Genomic DNA, 14,313 nt, shown 5'->3' with positions numbered 1-14,313 from the left:
ATTCTGGCCTAGTTCCAAGGCTGGAGAAACATGGTTTGGTCTGACCCCAGAACGTGGGGTGGGGAGAAATAGCAGCTATGACATGGCAGTGGGAGACGGAAAGGTTCTGTGAGTCCCTTCCCCTTGGAATTTTAGGGCATGGGAAAGAGGAAGCTATGGCCTAAATGCAGAACCTCTGTGCCTGGGTCTCTGCCCTCTTTTACTCCCAGTTGAGACATTCTGGGGACTCAGTTGCATGAAGACCAGCAGAGGTTGGCAGCTCAAGCCTGGTCTCTTTTCCCAGTCAGTTCTGTTCCTAGCTGCCATACTTCTGAGCTTCCAGGAAACAAGATAAAGCCCCAGAGACTCTGGGACATGGGGATCACCCTGAAGGACAGAGATAAGGGACCTCTCTCTTCTCCCTGCCTTGAAGGGGATGGAGGGACAGCTCCTCTCCCAGAGACCTGTTAGCACATTTGGGGCCTACAACAAAGGGGCCAGAGGAGGGCAAAATTTCTGCTTTTGACTTTGGGGCTGAGAAGGGGTCTTTCAGGGCCTGTGAGGAAGTAAGAGGCCTTAGGCTGGACGGAGAGGAGTGAGAGGCATGAAGGGAAGGTAGGTTGGTTACCATGCTACAGCCGAGGGGCTTTTATTGGGTGTTGAGGGCACATATAGGCAGGTAGGTAGATGCTAGAGGGTGTGGCACACCTTCTCAGGGTGTAGTGGTGCCTGTATGTCCAGTTTGTGGGTCTTGCTGTCCTTATCGATGATCTCCAGCCGCAGCTTGGGTGGCCGCTTCTCGGCCTGGGGTGAGGGCAGTTCAGGGCTCTTGAGTAGCTGCTTGTCTGAGTCCTCGACAGTGATGCGCAGCGTGCAGCCCCCTGGCAGCAAGTCCTGCTCGTAGGCAGCTGCCAGCTGGTTCACTACACGGCGCTCCACCTGCAGGCGGTAAGGAAAGTGGTCGTCACTGCCAAAGCCTGGAGGCCCGGTTCTATCACTTACTGCTCAGGCAGGTACTTACTCAAAGCTTCAATTTTCTCATCTGCAAAGGGCTAACAGCTTGCAGGACTGCGCTAATGACTGAGTAATGGCTCGGGTTCCCAGTTCAGTACTCCATGCCGGTAGGGTTGCATACTCAGTTACCTCCAGGATAGAGGTTTTACTTAATCACACTGTGTTTTCAGTTCTGAAGGGACATCTGCTCTGGGCAAGAACAATTCCAGTCTGTCTGGACAGGTTGCAAGCACAGGGAATGGATCTGAGGCACCAGGGAGGGAGGTGTGGCAGTGCCTCACTTCTCTCAGGCTCCTGTGCTCACCTCATGCTTGATGGAGCGGGCGCCATAGTGCACGTTGTAGCCGTCGACCAACACGTCCGCCACCTCGCGGTCCCAGAGTAGTGTGATGTTGTGCCTTTGCTTGGCCTGAGATAGGTCAGATAGGAGCATGCCTGCATGTGGCCCAGGGCTTAACATCTCTGCTCTCTGGACTGAGCCTGTGAGATACTGTGTGCCCCAGGGCCACTGGTCCCACACTTCAGTGCTCCATCTTTTGGGGGGTGGGGTGCTCCCTGCCCAGGGTTCTCTGACTTACAGTGGGCAGATGTCCCGCCCCAACCCACAGGCAGTTAGTTCCCTCTCTTACTCTCTTGGCCCAGAAGTTCAGCTCCTTGTTGACGAGTTGGATGAGCTCTGAGTGGCAGAAGGGGAGGAAGTAGACGATCTCATTGATCCGTCCCAGAAACTCATCCCTTCGGAAGTGAGCCTGCAGGGCCAGGTTAGGGATGGGGTGAGCTCAGTGACCCAGAGTGGGTAAGGAATTACTGGACCCCACTGGGGAATATGTGGGATAGGGGGCTTCCATATCTTCATGATGGCTAAGGGGATCCCCCCAACCTGAGGCTCCAGCAGGAAGGACAAAGAACTCTTACTTTCAGGATGGGGCGAATCACATTCTCCTTGAAGTTCTTTGAGATGGTGATCTTGTCACTAATCTGGACATCCCCTATGGAGACAGAACCAGACACTGCCTACTTGCCACACCTGGGGACCTTTGGGAGCTGTGCCCACTGCTTGGCTCCACCCATGAAAGAAGTTCCAGTCCTGCCCTTGATGGTCTGTGTGATCCTGGTCAAGGTCTCAGGCTCTCTGGGCCTTGGCCTTCTCTTCTGCACAATGAGAAGACTGGACTGGGTACTTTCTAGGCCTGTTCAGTGCTTATGAACTGGCAGGAACTGTATGAAGGAGGAAAGGGGATAGGAGAAGAGTCAGAACCAAGACTTGAGTTCTGACTTATAAGAAGGGGACTGGAGGGTTCAATCCTAAATAGAAAGAAAGGTGACAGACTCGGCTCCCTGCCTCACACAGTCCTCCTTTCCAGCACTCTCCAGGGCTCACCTATGTAGGAAGCTTCCCTGGCTGAAAATGGCTGTGCCCACCCCATACAATTTCTGATCTGTTGTCCGGTTGTTGCACCAAAGTGTCTCTATCTGTTGAGTGTGTCTCCTCAGTCCCCTTAGACCCTGTCTTCTTCCTGGCCCCTTGCCCTGGGGTGGCTCTGTCCATTCCTTTGTCTGGAGCCCTCCTGTCACTCAAGAGACTTGAGGCTTTCTCAAGGAAGTGAGGGCACTGTCTGTCTCCCTCTACTATCTAGTAGGATGAATGGTGTCTGCTCAGGGCCAGCTGGGGACAAAGATGCCTATCAAGACCGTTGCCTGGCTCCAGGACCCCAATGCCATCCTTGCCCCCAGGAGACATGCTGGCAGTCTGGTCACTTGCCCTGTTGCCCAGACAGCTCAGGCCAAGTGCCATACCAAGGTTCTCAGCTATCCGGTTATGACTCATCTCCAAAGCCTCCTGCCTCAGCTGGAGCGCATGCTGTGCAATCTCATCGCTGGCCACGTTGGAGGTCATGATGAAGATGGCGTCCTTGCAGTCAATGGTCTTCCCTTTTCCATCTGTTAGCCGGCCCTGGGAAGCAGTGACAGCATGGTCATGAAGCAGTACGGCTAGACACCTCTTCCAGGAGGTCTCTCCAGAACTCCTCTGCCTCCCTGCCCCCCTGGCAGAGTCAGCTGCTCCCTCCTCTGGGTTCTCTGAGCACTGTTCTCGCACCTGGGCTGCACTGCTCACCAGCTGAGAGTGCCCCCTGGCGAGACTGCACCTGCTGTCTGGCATGTCTCAGGGTACCCAGAAGCCAGCCTGATTACACATGCATCCATCCAACACTCTCTCTTAGAGGCCCACTCTGGGCCAGGCTCTGTGTTGGGGCACTGAGCCTTCGACACGTTCCCAGTCTAGAGAAAGAGTGAAGCCAGGAAACAAACAGTGACAGTTCTGTGGGTTAAGCGTTATGATAAAGAAGCCAGGCTGCTGTAGGAGGTCCCAGGAGGGTATTCTATAGGGCCACTGTGAGGACCAGACCCATGAATTGAAACAGGTATAATCACTGCATCTTTGGAGCCATCCTCTAGTCTGGGATAGAAAATAAGGTTCTTCCTTTAACCAACTTGAGAAGTTCCCTTGGAATCTTTAGCTCTTTCTAGAAGTGAAGTGACATAGAAGAAAGCATCATTACTAGACACAGATGCACCAAGGAAAGAGAAAAGGGACAACAGCATACGGAAGAGAGAAAAGAATGAGAAAAGTGTAGCTGTCTGGGGCCATTCAGTTCAAGGGCAAGGAACTCTACCTACTCAGCAAGCCTCGATGATGGTACAACCACACTTTGCAGTCATTTATAAAAAAGCAATGATCAGAACCTCACTGAGAGGAACTGATGGAGTCTGACTCTGATGTGCACGTCCACTTCTCTGCTTAGTGTCTTCTGTGCATTGCTGCACTCTGCCCATTAGAACGTTGCTCTATGAGGGCAGAGGCTGGGTCTTATTCTCACTGGGTCCTAGTGCAGAGTTTTGCATAGCAGGTGTTCAGTAATTGTTTGCTGAATACTTGAATCCTCACAATGACTACAAAGAAATTGAAGCTCAGAGAGGTTAAGTAACTTGTTCAAGGTCTCCCAGCTAGAATATAGTGGAGCTGAGGTTCTATAAACTGTCTGACCCCAGAACCCACCAGTGTGCCAGGCTACTGGGGTCACACCAACAGTGTGGGATAAATAAAGCCTCATGCGATTTTCCTTCCCTAAATAAAAATTTCTCAGAATTCTCCCAAATTCATTTGGCATCCTTTGAGTCCTTGGCAATAAAATGTGTCCCAAAGAGGGAGAGAAGTAACTGGAACACGTGTAAGGAGAGGCAGATCTGCCTGGGAATTTCTCTGGGTTGCAGACAAAGCACAGATCCTGCCAAATCAGAGAACATGGCTCTGGGAATAGGTCACTGACCTCAGCCAGTTGGTGCCTGCCTGAACCAGCGATGCTGGGCCCTGCCTCAGCCTCAGCTGGTAACCAATCCTCCTTGAGTGTTTCCCTTTCCTGCTGGTATGGGCCTCACTCAAGGTCAGCCCTTGTTTCTAAAGCCCTCGCAAAGGCAGACCAGCCCTGGCCTTCAGAGGTGAAAAGGGAAGGAATATGCATTAAATGAGCACCTACTGTGTGCTGGGCATGGTACCAAGTGCTTTTATGCCTTGCTTTTACACTGGTCCTTGGCACAGGCCTCTGAGTAAGTTCCAAGGGGGTCTATTCAAAAGAGGCCTCAAGATCCAGGGCCCGATCACTCTCCTGTCCTGGTCTTGAGTGAGAAGAGGGGAAGGCAAGGGTGCAAGTGGATGTTTTTGAGTGTGGCCATTAGCCTCCCACTTCACCCTTTGCTTATTGGTTACAACATAACAGAATCCACTGAGGGTAATTCTAGTTTTGGGGACCTGTTCTGCATGTGCGTGATGTGCCAAAGTGCATGCAGATGACACCGTGAGCCTGTGCAGAGCTCAACCCCAAGGACTGAGCACACTGCTGCACTGGCCAAAGCAATAACCGTTTCATTCTGAGAGATCAAAGCTCTGCTCATAACTGGGGTTGAGGATGGGTCCCAGGTGGGTGAGGGGAGCAGGTGCAGTGTATGAATGACCCAAGAGGTTACTCTCACAGTGCTCATGTCTCCTTCTCCTCTGAGTCTTTGGCAATAAAATGTGTCCCAAAGAGGGAGTTGTCACTGTCCCACCTTTCAGCAGTGACTGCAGCGCACACATCTTGGGTGGGGCACGAATGCTCACCCCAGGGTAATAGGGGCTGCTTTCCCACTGTTCCATCCTTGAAGGGAGGAGTGGGGGTAGCTTCCTGAGGGTCAGACTCATCCTGGGACTCCTGCCCTGTGCTGTAGGCTCTGGGGTCAACTGGAAAGAGACCTGCATTAGCCCTGCTTGGTGTTTTGGTGAGAGCATTAGGGATCCTGCTCTTCCAGGTCCAGGCTTGGGAGAATCGAGCTAGGTAGATATGGGGGGCTTTCCCTATGACTCAAGAATGGATCAGGTGCCCTTATAATTCCTACTTATCCTAGAGCAACACTCACTACAGTGGCTGAACTGCTTTTTGCTACCCGTCTGCCCCCTCGCTCACGAACACTGAGGCAGGGACTGTCTATTCTGCCTGGTCCATTCTGCCCTGCACATTTCTCAGTTAGCCTCTGAACTCTCTGGCAATTCCCTCTTTGGCTCCTTCCGGAGAGGCTGCAAGGCTCTGCTTTTCCCTGCTCTTCACTGCACGCCATATTCTCACTGTGGTTTCCGTTACCTTCTCTGTGCTAGAGCATTCCTGAACCTCTACTTCCGGTGCAGACCTCTCCTGCGCTCCAGATCTCTCCAACTTATGAGCGGCCTCTTAGACATCTCCGTCTGGCTTTGCTCCCAGCATCTCATTTTCAACAATTCCAAACCTCAGCTCCTTACCTTCCTCGCCAACCTGCTGCTCATTCCCCTGCGTTCCCTCCCTCAGCTGAAAGCAGCAGCAGCCACGGGTCAGCCAGGCCAGAAGTCCTGCTGCTGGTCAACCTTGGCCCCTCCATCTCTCCTCCCATCCAATCACTGAGCCCTGCATAGTCGACCTCCCAGCAGCTCTCACTGGTCCCTCTTCTTCCTTCTAGGCCATTCTCCTGCCTACAGGATCTTCATAAAGTGAAAATCTGATCAATATTTCTCTCTTGCTTAAAGTCTTTAAAGGCTCCTTACAATCCACCAAATAAATCCACACTCCTTTCCCTGGCATTTTAACTTGCCTTTGTCTACCTTACCCACCTGATCCCCACCATTCTGCTCTTACTTTTCCTCTGCAGTCAAGCAATACTGAACAGCTGTAGTTCCCCACATATACCAGGCTGCTTCAAGCCCCTCTGCTTCTGCACATTAGGTGTCTACTGCCGGCCCTCTACACTCTGTTCACCCGACAAACATTTACTCATCCTTGGAAGGTTTGCTGAATTATTGTTAAATTATGTTAGTCTAAAGAGCATTTCCCCTGATGCTGTGGGCTGAGAGTCAGATAAGGTCTCTGTCCTCAAGGAGCAAAAATACATAAATCTGGCTAAAGTAAACTTGGATGACAGCTTTGGTCAACGGAACCAAGGGCATAAACATCTGTAGTAGAAACTGTAGTAGGCTGGTGGGGGCTGTAGGAAGGCCTTATTACCAACTCCCAAAGGCAGTCAGCAGAGTGACAGCAGCAGGGGAGGGATGACAGGGCTTACACACAGGAGCAGTAAGCATCTAGGTGGGGCTGGTTGTATTTCAGTCAGCAGCTGCCTTTCCTCTTTCTGGACCAAGAACCTCTCCAGGGACGTGAGAGGCCAAACAGACTGCTGCGCTCACCCTCCCTGTGAATGCTTCACTCCAGATCTACCTCTCTCTTTTGGCCCTGGCTGCACGGTAGTTATATTTAAGCCGCAGGCTCTGGAACTGGACTGCCTCTGTTCAAATCCTAGATTCCTTCTTCCCAGCTGTGTGACCACGGGTAAGTTAGTTAATCTCACTTTACTTTAGTTTTTACATCTGTTACATGGAAGTAGTAATACTATTTTCATAGGGTTGTTGGGAGATTAAAGGAGTTGATACATGCAAATTTCTTAGGATAGTGCCTAGCACACAAAGTAAAAAACTGTCAACATCTCCTTTCCGCCTGTTTACTAGGCAGGGAGCTCCCAGAGGGCAGGTTTGGGTCTGGTTCAGAGCTGTGTGCCTGAGTCCTGTTAAGAGGCTAGAATGGAGTGGGAGGTCTCAGAGTACAAGTGCACAGGTGTGGGAAACAGAATATGTGACCTCTGAAGGACTGGTCTTCATTCCTCAGTGGGGGTCTGTGGACAGGGAGTAGCTGAGAGGCTGGGAAGACAACAATAAAACTGGGGCAGGGGCAAGGATGCTGGGCTGGGTGGGGAAGGCAGTGGGCAGCTATGGGCACTTTGGAGCTGGGTCTTCCTGGCTTGGTACCTGATATGTTATGTGGTCCAGGGGTGTCCCTTCTTGCATCTCATTAGTGCAGCTGGGACATGGGAAGCAAAACTCCTTTCCATCTTCCCAGCACTGGAGGGGACTAAGTGGAAAGGTGGGCTGGATTCCATCTGGTTATGTGCTGGCTAATCCAGATCCTGCATGGGAGCAGACAGGAGGCCTCATCCCTGGCTCTATAAGGCCCCTGGAAAAGGTGGCAGTCAGCCCCTCCCATGATCATATGCTCTCCCTCCCCAGCTCAAGGTAAGAAGTGGTGCAGATGGGGAGAACTGGGGCTCTGGGACCAGCTCTATCTGCAGCCCACTTCTGGCTCCTCCACACAGTAGCTCTGTGGCTCTGGGCAAGTCATTTATAATCTCACTGAACCTCAGTTTCTTCACCTGTAAAAAATGATTTCTTTCTTGCCCAGCTATTGTGATGATTAGCGGTAATGTCTGTAAAGTCTTTAGCACAAAACTATTACCTAGCATGTGCTGAATAAGAGGGAGCTGGTCTCATTTACAGCTCACTCCACCATTTGTGGAGGGAGACTGTCCTCGTTTTTGAGGAGCCTGGAGCTCCTCAGGAGAAAAGGGCACCACCATACCATCATCATCACCATCATAGACAGCAACACATTACTGGCATTTAAAGAACTGCTGAAGATGATGGTTGACACACAGGGAGGAGCAGGGGCTGTCTGAGCCAGAAAGGTCCTTGGAGCTTGTCTTGGATCCAGCCTCCCTGTTTGTTGCATGAGGTCCCTGATGCTTAGAGATGGAGCAGAGCTGGAACTAAAAATTCAGGTCTCTCTCCTTCCGGGCACCTCTGCCCTACTCTGTCTCTGTAGAAGGTAGCCTGGGCAACCACAACATTTCAACTCTTGGGCAGTGCTGGTCTTCCCTCTCCCCTGGGTGCCCAGTGTGGGCCCTGATCCATGGCCTTTCACACCTCTTGGGTTAGTTCCCTTCCTCAGGCCCCTGGTGAGGCAGGGGGTGAAGCCACATCTGCAAAATGACTGAACATACACACGAGGGAGCAGAACGTTGAGAAATGATCAACTCTGGGTCCTTGGGTCCTGGTATTCACAGTGCCCTGTCCCTCCAGCTGTGCACCCCCATCCCCCTCCATCCTGGCCCAGGCTGACTTTCACCTCATCAAACAGCTGCAACATGATGGTGAGCACATCTGGATGGGCCTTGTCCACCTCATCGAAGAGCACCACGGCGTTGGGGCACTGCTTCAGCTTTTTGGTCAACTGGCCACCCTCCTCGTGGCCGATGTAGCCTGGTGGGGACCCGATAAACTTGGCCACCTGGTAGAAGGAAGGAAATATGTTAGGTAGGCTTTCCTATGCTTTTAGTTTCCAATATAGGGCATGCACAGGAAGGTGGCTTTATATACTGTTAAGATTGCTTGTCTCAACAAAGACAGTTAGGCTGTCTCCTGGGGTGGAAGGAATCCTGCTGTGATGGGAGAGCAGACAGATCTTTTCTACATTTATTCTTCAGGGCAAATCCTATGCAAAACAGATCAGTGACCCTGCTGCATACGGATGCTCCCTAAGGACAAATCCCAAGGCTGCTGGAATTATCTCAGGCTCAAATGACAAGTCACATCGAAATACCCAGGCAGAGTCATGTTGACAGCCTCTCCAAACCACACTTCTCCGAGGACTCTCACCTCATGCCGCTCCTGGAACTCAGACATGTCTAGCCTGATGAAACCCTGTATGGAAACAAGCAGGAGTCCATTTGAAGGCAAGAAGGCAAAGGGAAGGGTTAAGGAGGAGAGCATCTCAAATATCTTCCAGGCTTTCAAACCATACCAAGACAAGTTCTCTCTCACTTTCATAATAGTTTTTTTCTGGGTCTTTGCCTCCTTTTCTGTCTACTCATCCCCCATGACTCCCTCATTCCTTACCTATTTAATAAATCCAAGTCATATTCCTGCCCTTCTGAATCTGGCTCAGAATGTCTTTTTAAGGTTTCTGCTGAGCCTGATTACCACATCATCCCCCACCCATGCCCCCACATCCCATCCATCCCACATTTCCTGAGGGCATCCTGTGTGTGCTGGGCACTGGAGCGGCTAGCTCTCTGTTCTCTAGGAGCACCCAAGTGGGCCAGGCCGACACAGGGAAAGTCAGTCACCATCAGTGAGGATCATGATGAGATGGAGGGGAGCAACAGACACCCTGACAGCTCCACGGTGCCCTCAAACTTCCAAGTCTGCGTGGGCACAGGCCCCTTTGTTTTAGGTTACTTTTCTGCTCAACTAATAAATCTTTTCATTTATTTACATGTTTTCACTTCATTTAAGAGCTATCCACAAAGTAGCCTGCAGCTCTTCTCTCTCCACCTAGGGGTGATTTCCTGGGAAGTGGCCCTTGGGGTGAGGCCCGACCATAATTAGCCTCAGAAGAGAACACCGTATAGTGCGGGATGTGTGAGTTAACACAAGCCTTTTCATGAGGAATACAGGGATTCAGGGCATTGTAAGGGCATTCAGAGGTTCCCTGTCTCTCCTCACAGACCAGGGTTCCCCATAGGCTCCCCGGCCTCCTCTCTTAAAGCACACGCACATGGAAGCACATGCTTCTGTCTCAGAGACTGCACTCACTGACTATGCTTCTCCTGAGAGCTGGGGAGGAGGGGGCGCCAAGGCTCTGAGATGGCAGTAGCTATGTCTGAAATCCAGGCCAAACTCTAGTTCGGCTGCTGGTCAGAAGTCCAGTCTGTGATGTATTCCAGTTTTTTCTGTCCTGTCACTCTGCACCTGAGATACACGGTGGCAGAAAGAGCCCTGGGCTGGCAGCCAGGGGGCTAGGCTTCCAGCCCCAGTTCTCCACGGTCTGTGTGGCTTTGGTCAGGTTGCCTCCCCTTTTGGAGCTGCAGTTTCCTTCCTATGTACACAGGCCCTTATGTCCTCTCCCTGCCTCACCAGGGGCCTGAGGAAAGGAACTAACCCAAGAGGTGTGAAAGGCCATGGACACATTCTTTAGGCCATGTGGGGGTGATCACAGCTCTCAGAACACATCGGGCATTAGCCAGCAAGCATTTTCAGAGGGCCCCACGCAGTACAGCCAAGAAAAACACAGGCTTCAGGAAGGGTGGGAAGATCGACACGGGGAAGCTGGGAGTGTTGCCCAGAGGGAGCAATGGGCTGGAAGCATGAGATGGGGATCTGATGATAACAGCTGACACTCCCTGGGTGCTTGCTATGTGCCTGGCAATGTCCTAAGCAAGCTATAAAGGGCTTAGAACATGCATAAGTCTATGAGGTAACAACTATTATCATCTCCACCTTACAGATGAGAAAACTGAGTCACAGATTAAAGTAAATTGCTCAGGGTCACTCCAGCTTGACAATCTGGCTCCAAGCCTGTGTTCTTAGCCACTATACTCTACTGCCTCATGTTTCTTGCTCCACCAACCAGCTGGGCTCTTCGCAGTCTTCATCTGAAGGGTTCTGAGCTTTGTGCCTAGAGCCCATGTCAATCGATGTCCTGAGATACAGGGATACAGACTCCAGTACTTACTTATGCTTATGTCAAGTGACTCGGGTTCCTACCCCAGTCCTTCTACCGATTTGCTAATTAACTTTGAACAAGTCTTGGGGCTTGATTTTCTTGGCTGGAATAATTTTGGTTTCATATTATCTTATTTTAGGCAACAATACATTATGACAATAATATCCAACATATATTGATTGCTTACTATGTGCCAATAATGGTGTTCAGCATTTTACATCATTCTCTCACTTAACCTTCACAATGATCCAATGAGATAGGCACCATTATTGAACCCATTTTACAAATGAGAAAATTTATGCAAACAGAGACCTCAGCCAACTCCACAGAGTAGCTTAGAGTTGGAATCTGAACCCAGGTAGTTGGACCCAGATCCCTGCTCTTGATCCCTTCACGGTACTGCTGCTATGTCTTCAGTGTTCTACCACCCTACTTCAGGATGAGATCACAGAGCACCATTAAGGTATTTTTCTCAAGGATTATTAACCCTAATAATGAAAGTTAACAAAGCTGCTCAATTTGGGAGAAACAGTAGAGGTTAATGAGAGAAAAAAAATAAGCTCACAGGTCTGATGAAGAAATTATAAAAACATGCAAACAAGGCCTTGTGAGGCAGGCAGGTCTGGTGGTATTAGTGACTTTTACAAATGAGGAAACTAAGGATTGTAGAGCCAGAACTTGAATTCAAGTCACTGACTCGCAGGCCAGTGCTCGTTTCATACAGTCATCCTTACTTTACACTGGGCCCTGTATATAACACTTCCCTTACATCAGTCCTTGGGTCCTGGCGACGTCAGGTACCCTAGTTAGACAGTTTACAGCCCAGGACCCTCAGATTTTGAAGGCAGGTGCAAAACATGCCTGTTACATGGACAGAAAATGTCTAGGCTAAACATATATTCTGTAATGAGTTGGCCTATATGGCTGGTGAAGGTAGAAGTTTTATAGAAGCACCACCTATGATTTAAAAATAAAATACATGGAATGGTTATATTGAGCTTTTCATGCCTCTTGTCTCTCTATGTGACATGGGGACAAATGGACAAGTTTATAATCTAGCCTCCTATTGCAGCTGAGAACAATGGTATTAAGAGAAGAGTTGAGAGACTGGATTCTGATTTTATTTCTTCCCCTAACAGGTGACCTTGGACCCTTAGTGATTAGGGTCTCAGTTTTCTCATCTGAATAGTGGGTCTAATTTAGCATGCATGCTATTTTCCTTTTAGGATCAAATAAGACAGTGGATGGGGTTATTGCTGTGGAGAGTATGACGTAATGAACAAGGGATCAGGCACTTACTGGGTGCTAGAGCCTGAGCCAGCAGTGAGTCACAGTATCTCACTTGATGCTCATGACAACCTCATACACAGGACTGATTAGCTTTGTTCCAAGGCAAGACAGCTGGAACTTGGAGGGGTAAAGCAACCTGCCTAGGGCCAGCAGAAAGCAGAGCTGGAACCTATGCCAAGGAATGGCTGCCTCCAGAGCCTTGATCGCCCAGCCCACTGCCTCCCAGTAGTGATGGTGTTACTTCTGTCTCCTGGGTGAGGCATGTACTGAAGGACATCATCATCAGCTTTCAGGACACCTTGCACTGGTGGAAATCTGCCTCTTGTTTAGATGTTCCAACTGAAAAATGACTTGCATCATCAGTCTTTTATCAAGCCCTTTCTCCTTTCTACACCAGCAAGTCAGCAGATACTTTCCTTCTACTTCCACTGTGTATGAAGACATATTAAGACAGCTTGGATAAGGAGATTATAATTTGTAATTAAATATTAACCTTTCTGACAGTATTAAAATTAAACCACTCAGAATTCTTCATCCCTAATCAGGTGGTTCCTGCCTGTAACTGCATCTTCCCTAATAGTCTTGCTAGTTTATGGCCCCTTCCAGAGTGCTAATTGTTTCAATCGCTGCCAACCTGATGAATTGTCTTAAAAATGCTATTTCGGTTGGAGCATATTAGTATGTCATGTGCTGTTTCCTGTCTGTCTGCCTATCGAGTGGGTCTGCTCTGCCTGTGGCTGAGGCAACTCACAGCTACTAGCAGAGTCGGGGAGGCTGAGGAGCCTTTGGCCAGTTATCAGGCAGAAGTGGGCCACGGAGGTAGCTCAGGAGGACACAGTCTAAGCTACCTTGTTTCTGTGGCTGCCAGGCACTCAGCAAGGTGGGAAAGGGGCAGCTTGGCCAGAGCAGGACAGGAGGTCGCCAGAGCAGGACAGGAGATGGCCAGGGACTCTGTTGCTGGGGCAGTTTGGCTGGCAGAGGCCTGAGCAATTCCTCATTGCCTCAGCTGGGGAGGCCTTCCATAGAAATAAGGCAAGGGCATCCAGGGTCACAGGCAACTTGTGGTGCCTCCACACTGGGAAGCCAGGCAGGAAGAATATTCAGCTTCAGTTGAAATATTTCTGCAATCTCTAAGGACTGCTCTGACATTTTCTCTGTATGAAAGCATTTCCTGTCACCTTAGAAGGTAAAACTGAGCAGAGGCCTTGGAAAGCCAGAATCTGAACAAGACGATGGGAATGGCCCTCTTTGGAGAATCCAGGCCTCCAAGTCATGGAGGAAAGGGGATGTGACCATCGCATAGCTTACGGCATAAAAAATCAAGTGTAAAAGCTCATGTAGGACAGGGAAAAGCAGTAAGACATCCTCTGATTCCTACTTGTTTTCTCCTTCAGGCCCAAGACTCCTTCTAGCACAGCCTTGATGGCACTGGACAGTAATGATTTGTTTCTAAAGCTGTTTCCCTCTCCAGACTGAGCTCCTCAGAACAGGGGGAGTGTCTTAATAAATGCTGTATTACCAGGATCTAGTACAATACCCAGTACAGAGTAGATGCTTGGAAACGTTGTATAAATGAACCTCACTGGGTTCTCCGGAGTGCCCCAAGAGCTAGGCAAGGCAAGGATTATCCTTCCTATTTCATAGATGAAGAAACTGAGGCACAAAGAGGTTGGATAATTTGCCCAAATTCCTGAAGCAGCTGATGGTCAAGTTGGGGCTATAGCTGAGGCCTGCCTCCTGGGCCAGGGCCCATCTTTTTGATTGGTTATTGCCAGATGCAGGGAGCCTACAATTTTGGGGGCTAGCAGGAGTGGCAAGCTCTCCACTGCTTGCAGATCAGGCCTAGGTCCTAGCCCTTACCTTTTTGGCATCTTTGTGCATATATTTGGCTGTCTGCTTGGCCAGTTCAGTTTTTCCTAGTAGGAAGGAAAGGAGAAGTGTTAGATTAGGACCGGATGACTATCTCTTGGAAAGAAGGAATATTAGAAATGCATGGATGCTGGAAATAATCTATGTTGTGGATGGCAATGCTGAGGCTCAGAGAGGGTCAGTGATTCTCCTAACATCACTAAGGGAATTAATGGTGAAGCTGGGACCAGAATCAAATGTGCTTTGCGTCTTGATTTTTCTGTGGGTAGGG

General features: G+C 49.9%; 1 protein-coding gene across 15 annotated transcripts in view; it reads right to left on the bottom strand.

Annotated features, from left to right (window-relative positions):
* Nucleotides 1-599: 599 nt before the first annotated feature.
* Nucleotides 600-14,313, bottom strand: part of CLPB (ClpB family mitochondrial disaggregase) — a 185,454-nt gene continuing 171,740 nt past the window's right edge. For all 15 annotated transcript variants that reach the window (XM_072969273.1, XM_072969271.1, XM_072969274.1 and 12 more), the window contains 8 exons: nt 14,034-14,089; nt 9,035-9,079; nt 8,505-8,666; nt 2,791-2,947; nt 1,909-1,982; nt 1,623-1,742; nt 1,298-1,402; nt 600-918 (listed from right to left, as the gene is read on the bottom strand). In XM_072969273.1, the coding sequence (XP_072825374.1) occupies nt 670-918; nt 1,298-1,402; nt 1,623-1,742; nt 1,909-1,982; nt 2,791-2,947; nt 8,505-8,666; nt 9,035-9,079; nt 14,034-14,089 (968 nt within the window). In that variant the 3' untranslated portion in view covers nt 600-669. The remainder of the gene's footprint in view (nt 919-1,297; nt 1,403-1,622; nt 1,743-1,908; nt 1,983-2,790; nt 2,948-8,504; nt 8,667-9,034; nt 9,080-14,033; nt 14,090-14,313) is intronic.

The sequence above is a fragment of the Vicugna pacos genome, chromosome 10 (genome assembly GCF_048564905.1).
Source record: "Vicugna pacos chromosome 10, VicPac4, whole genome shotgun sequence".
Classification (NCBI taxonomy): domain Eukaryota; kingdom Metazoa; phylum Chordata; class Mammalia; order Artiodactyla; family Camelidae; genus Vicugna; species Vicugna pacos.
This window is presented reverse-complemented; position numbering and strand designations above follow the sequence as displayed.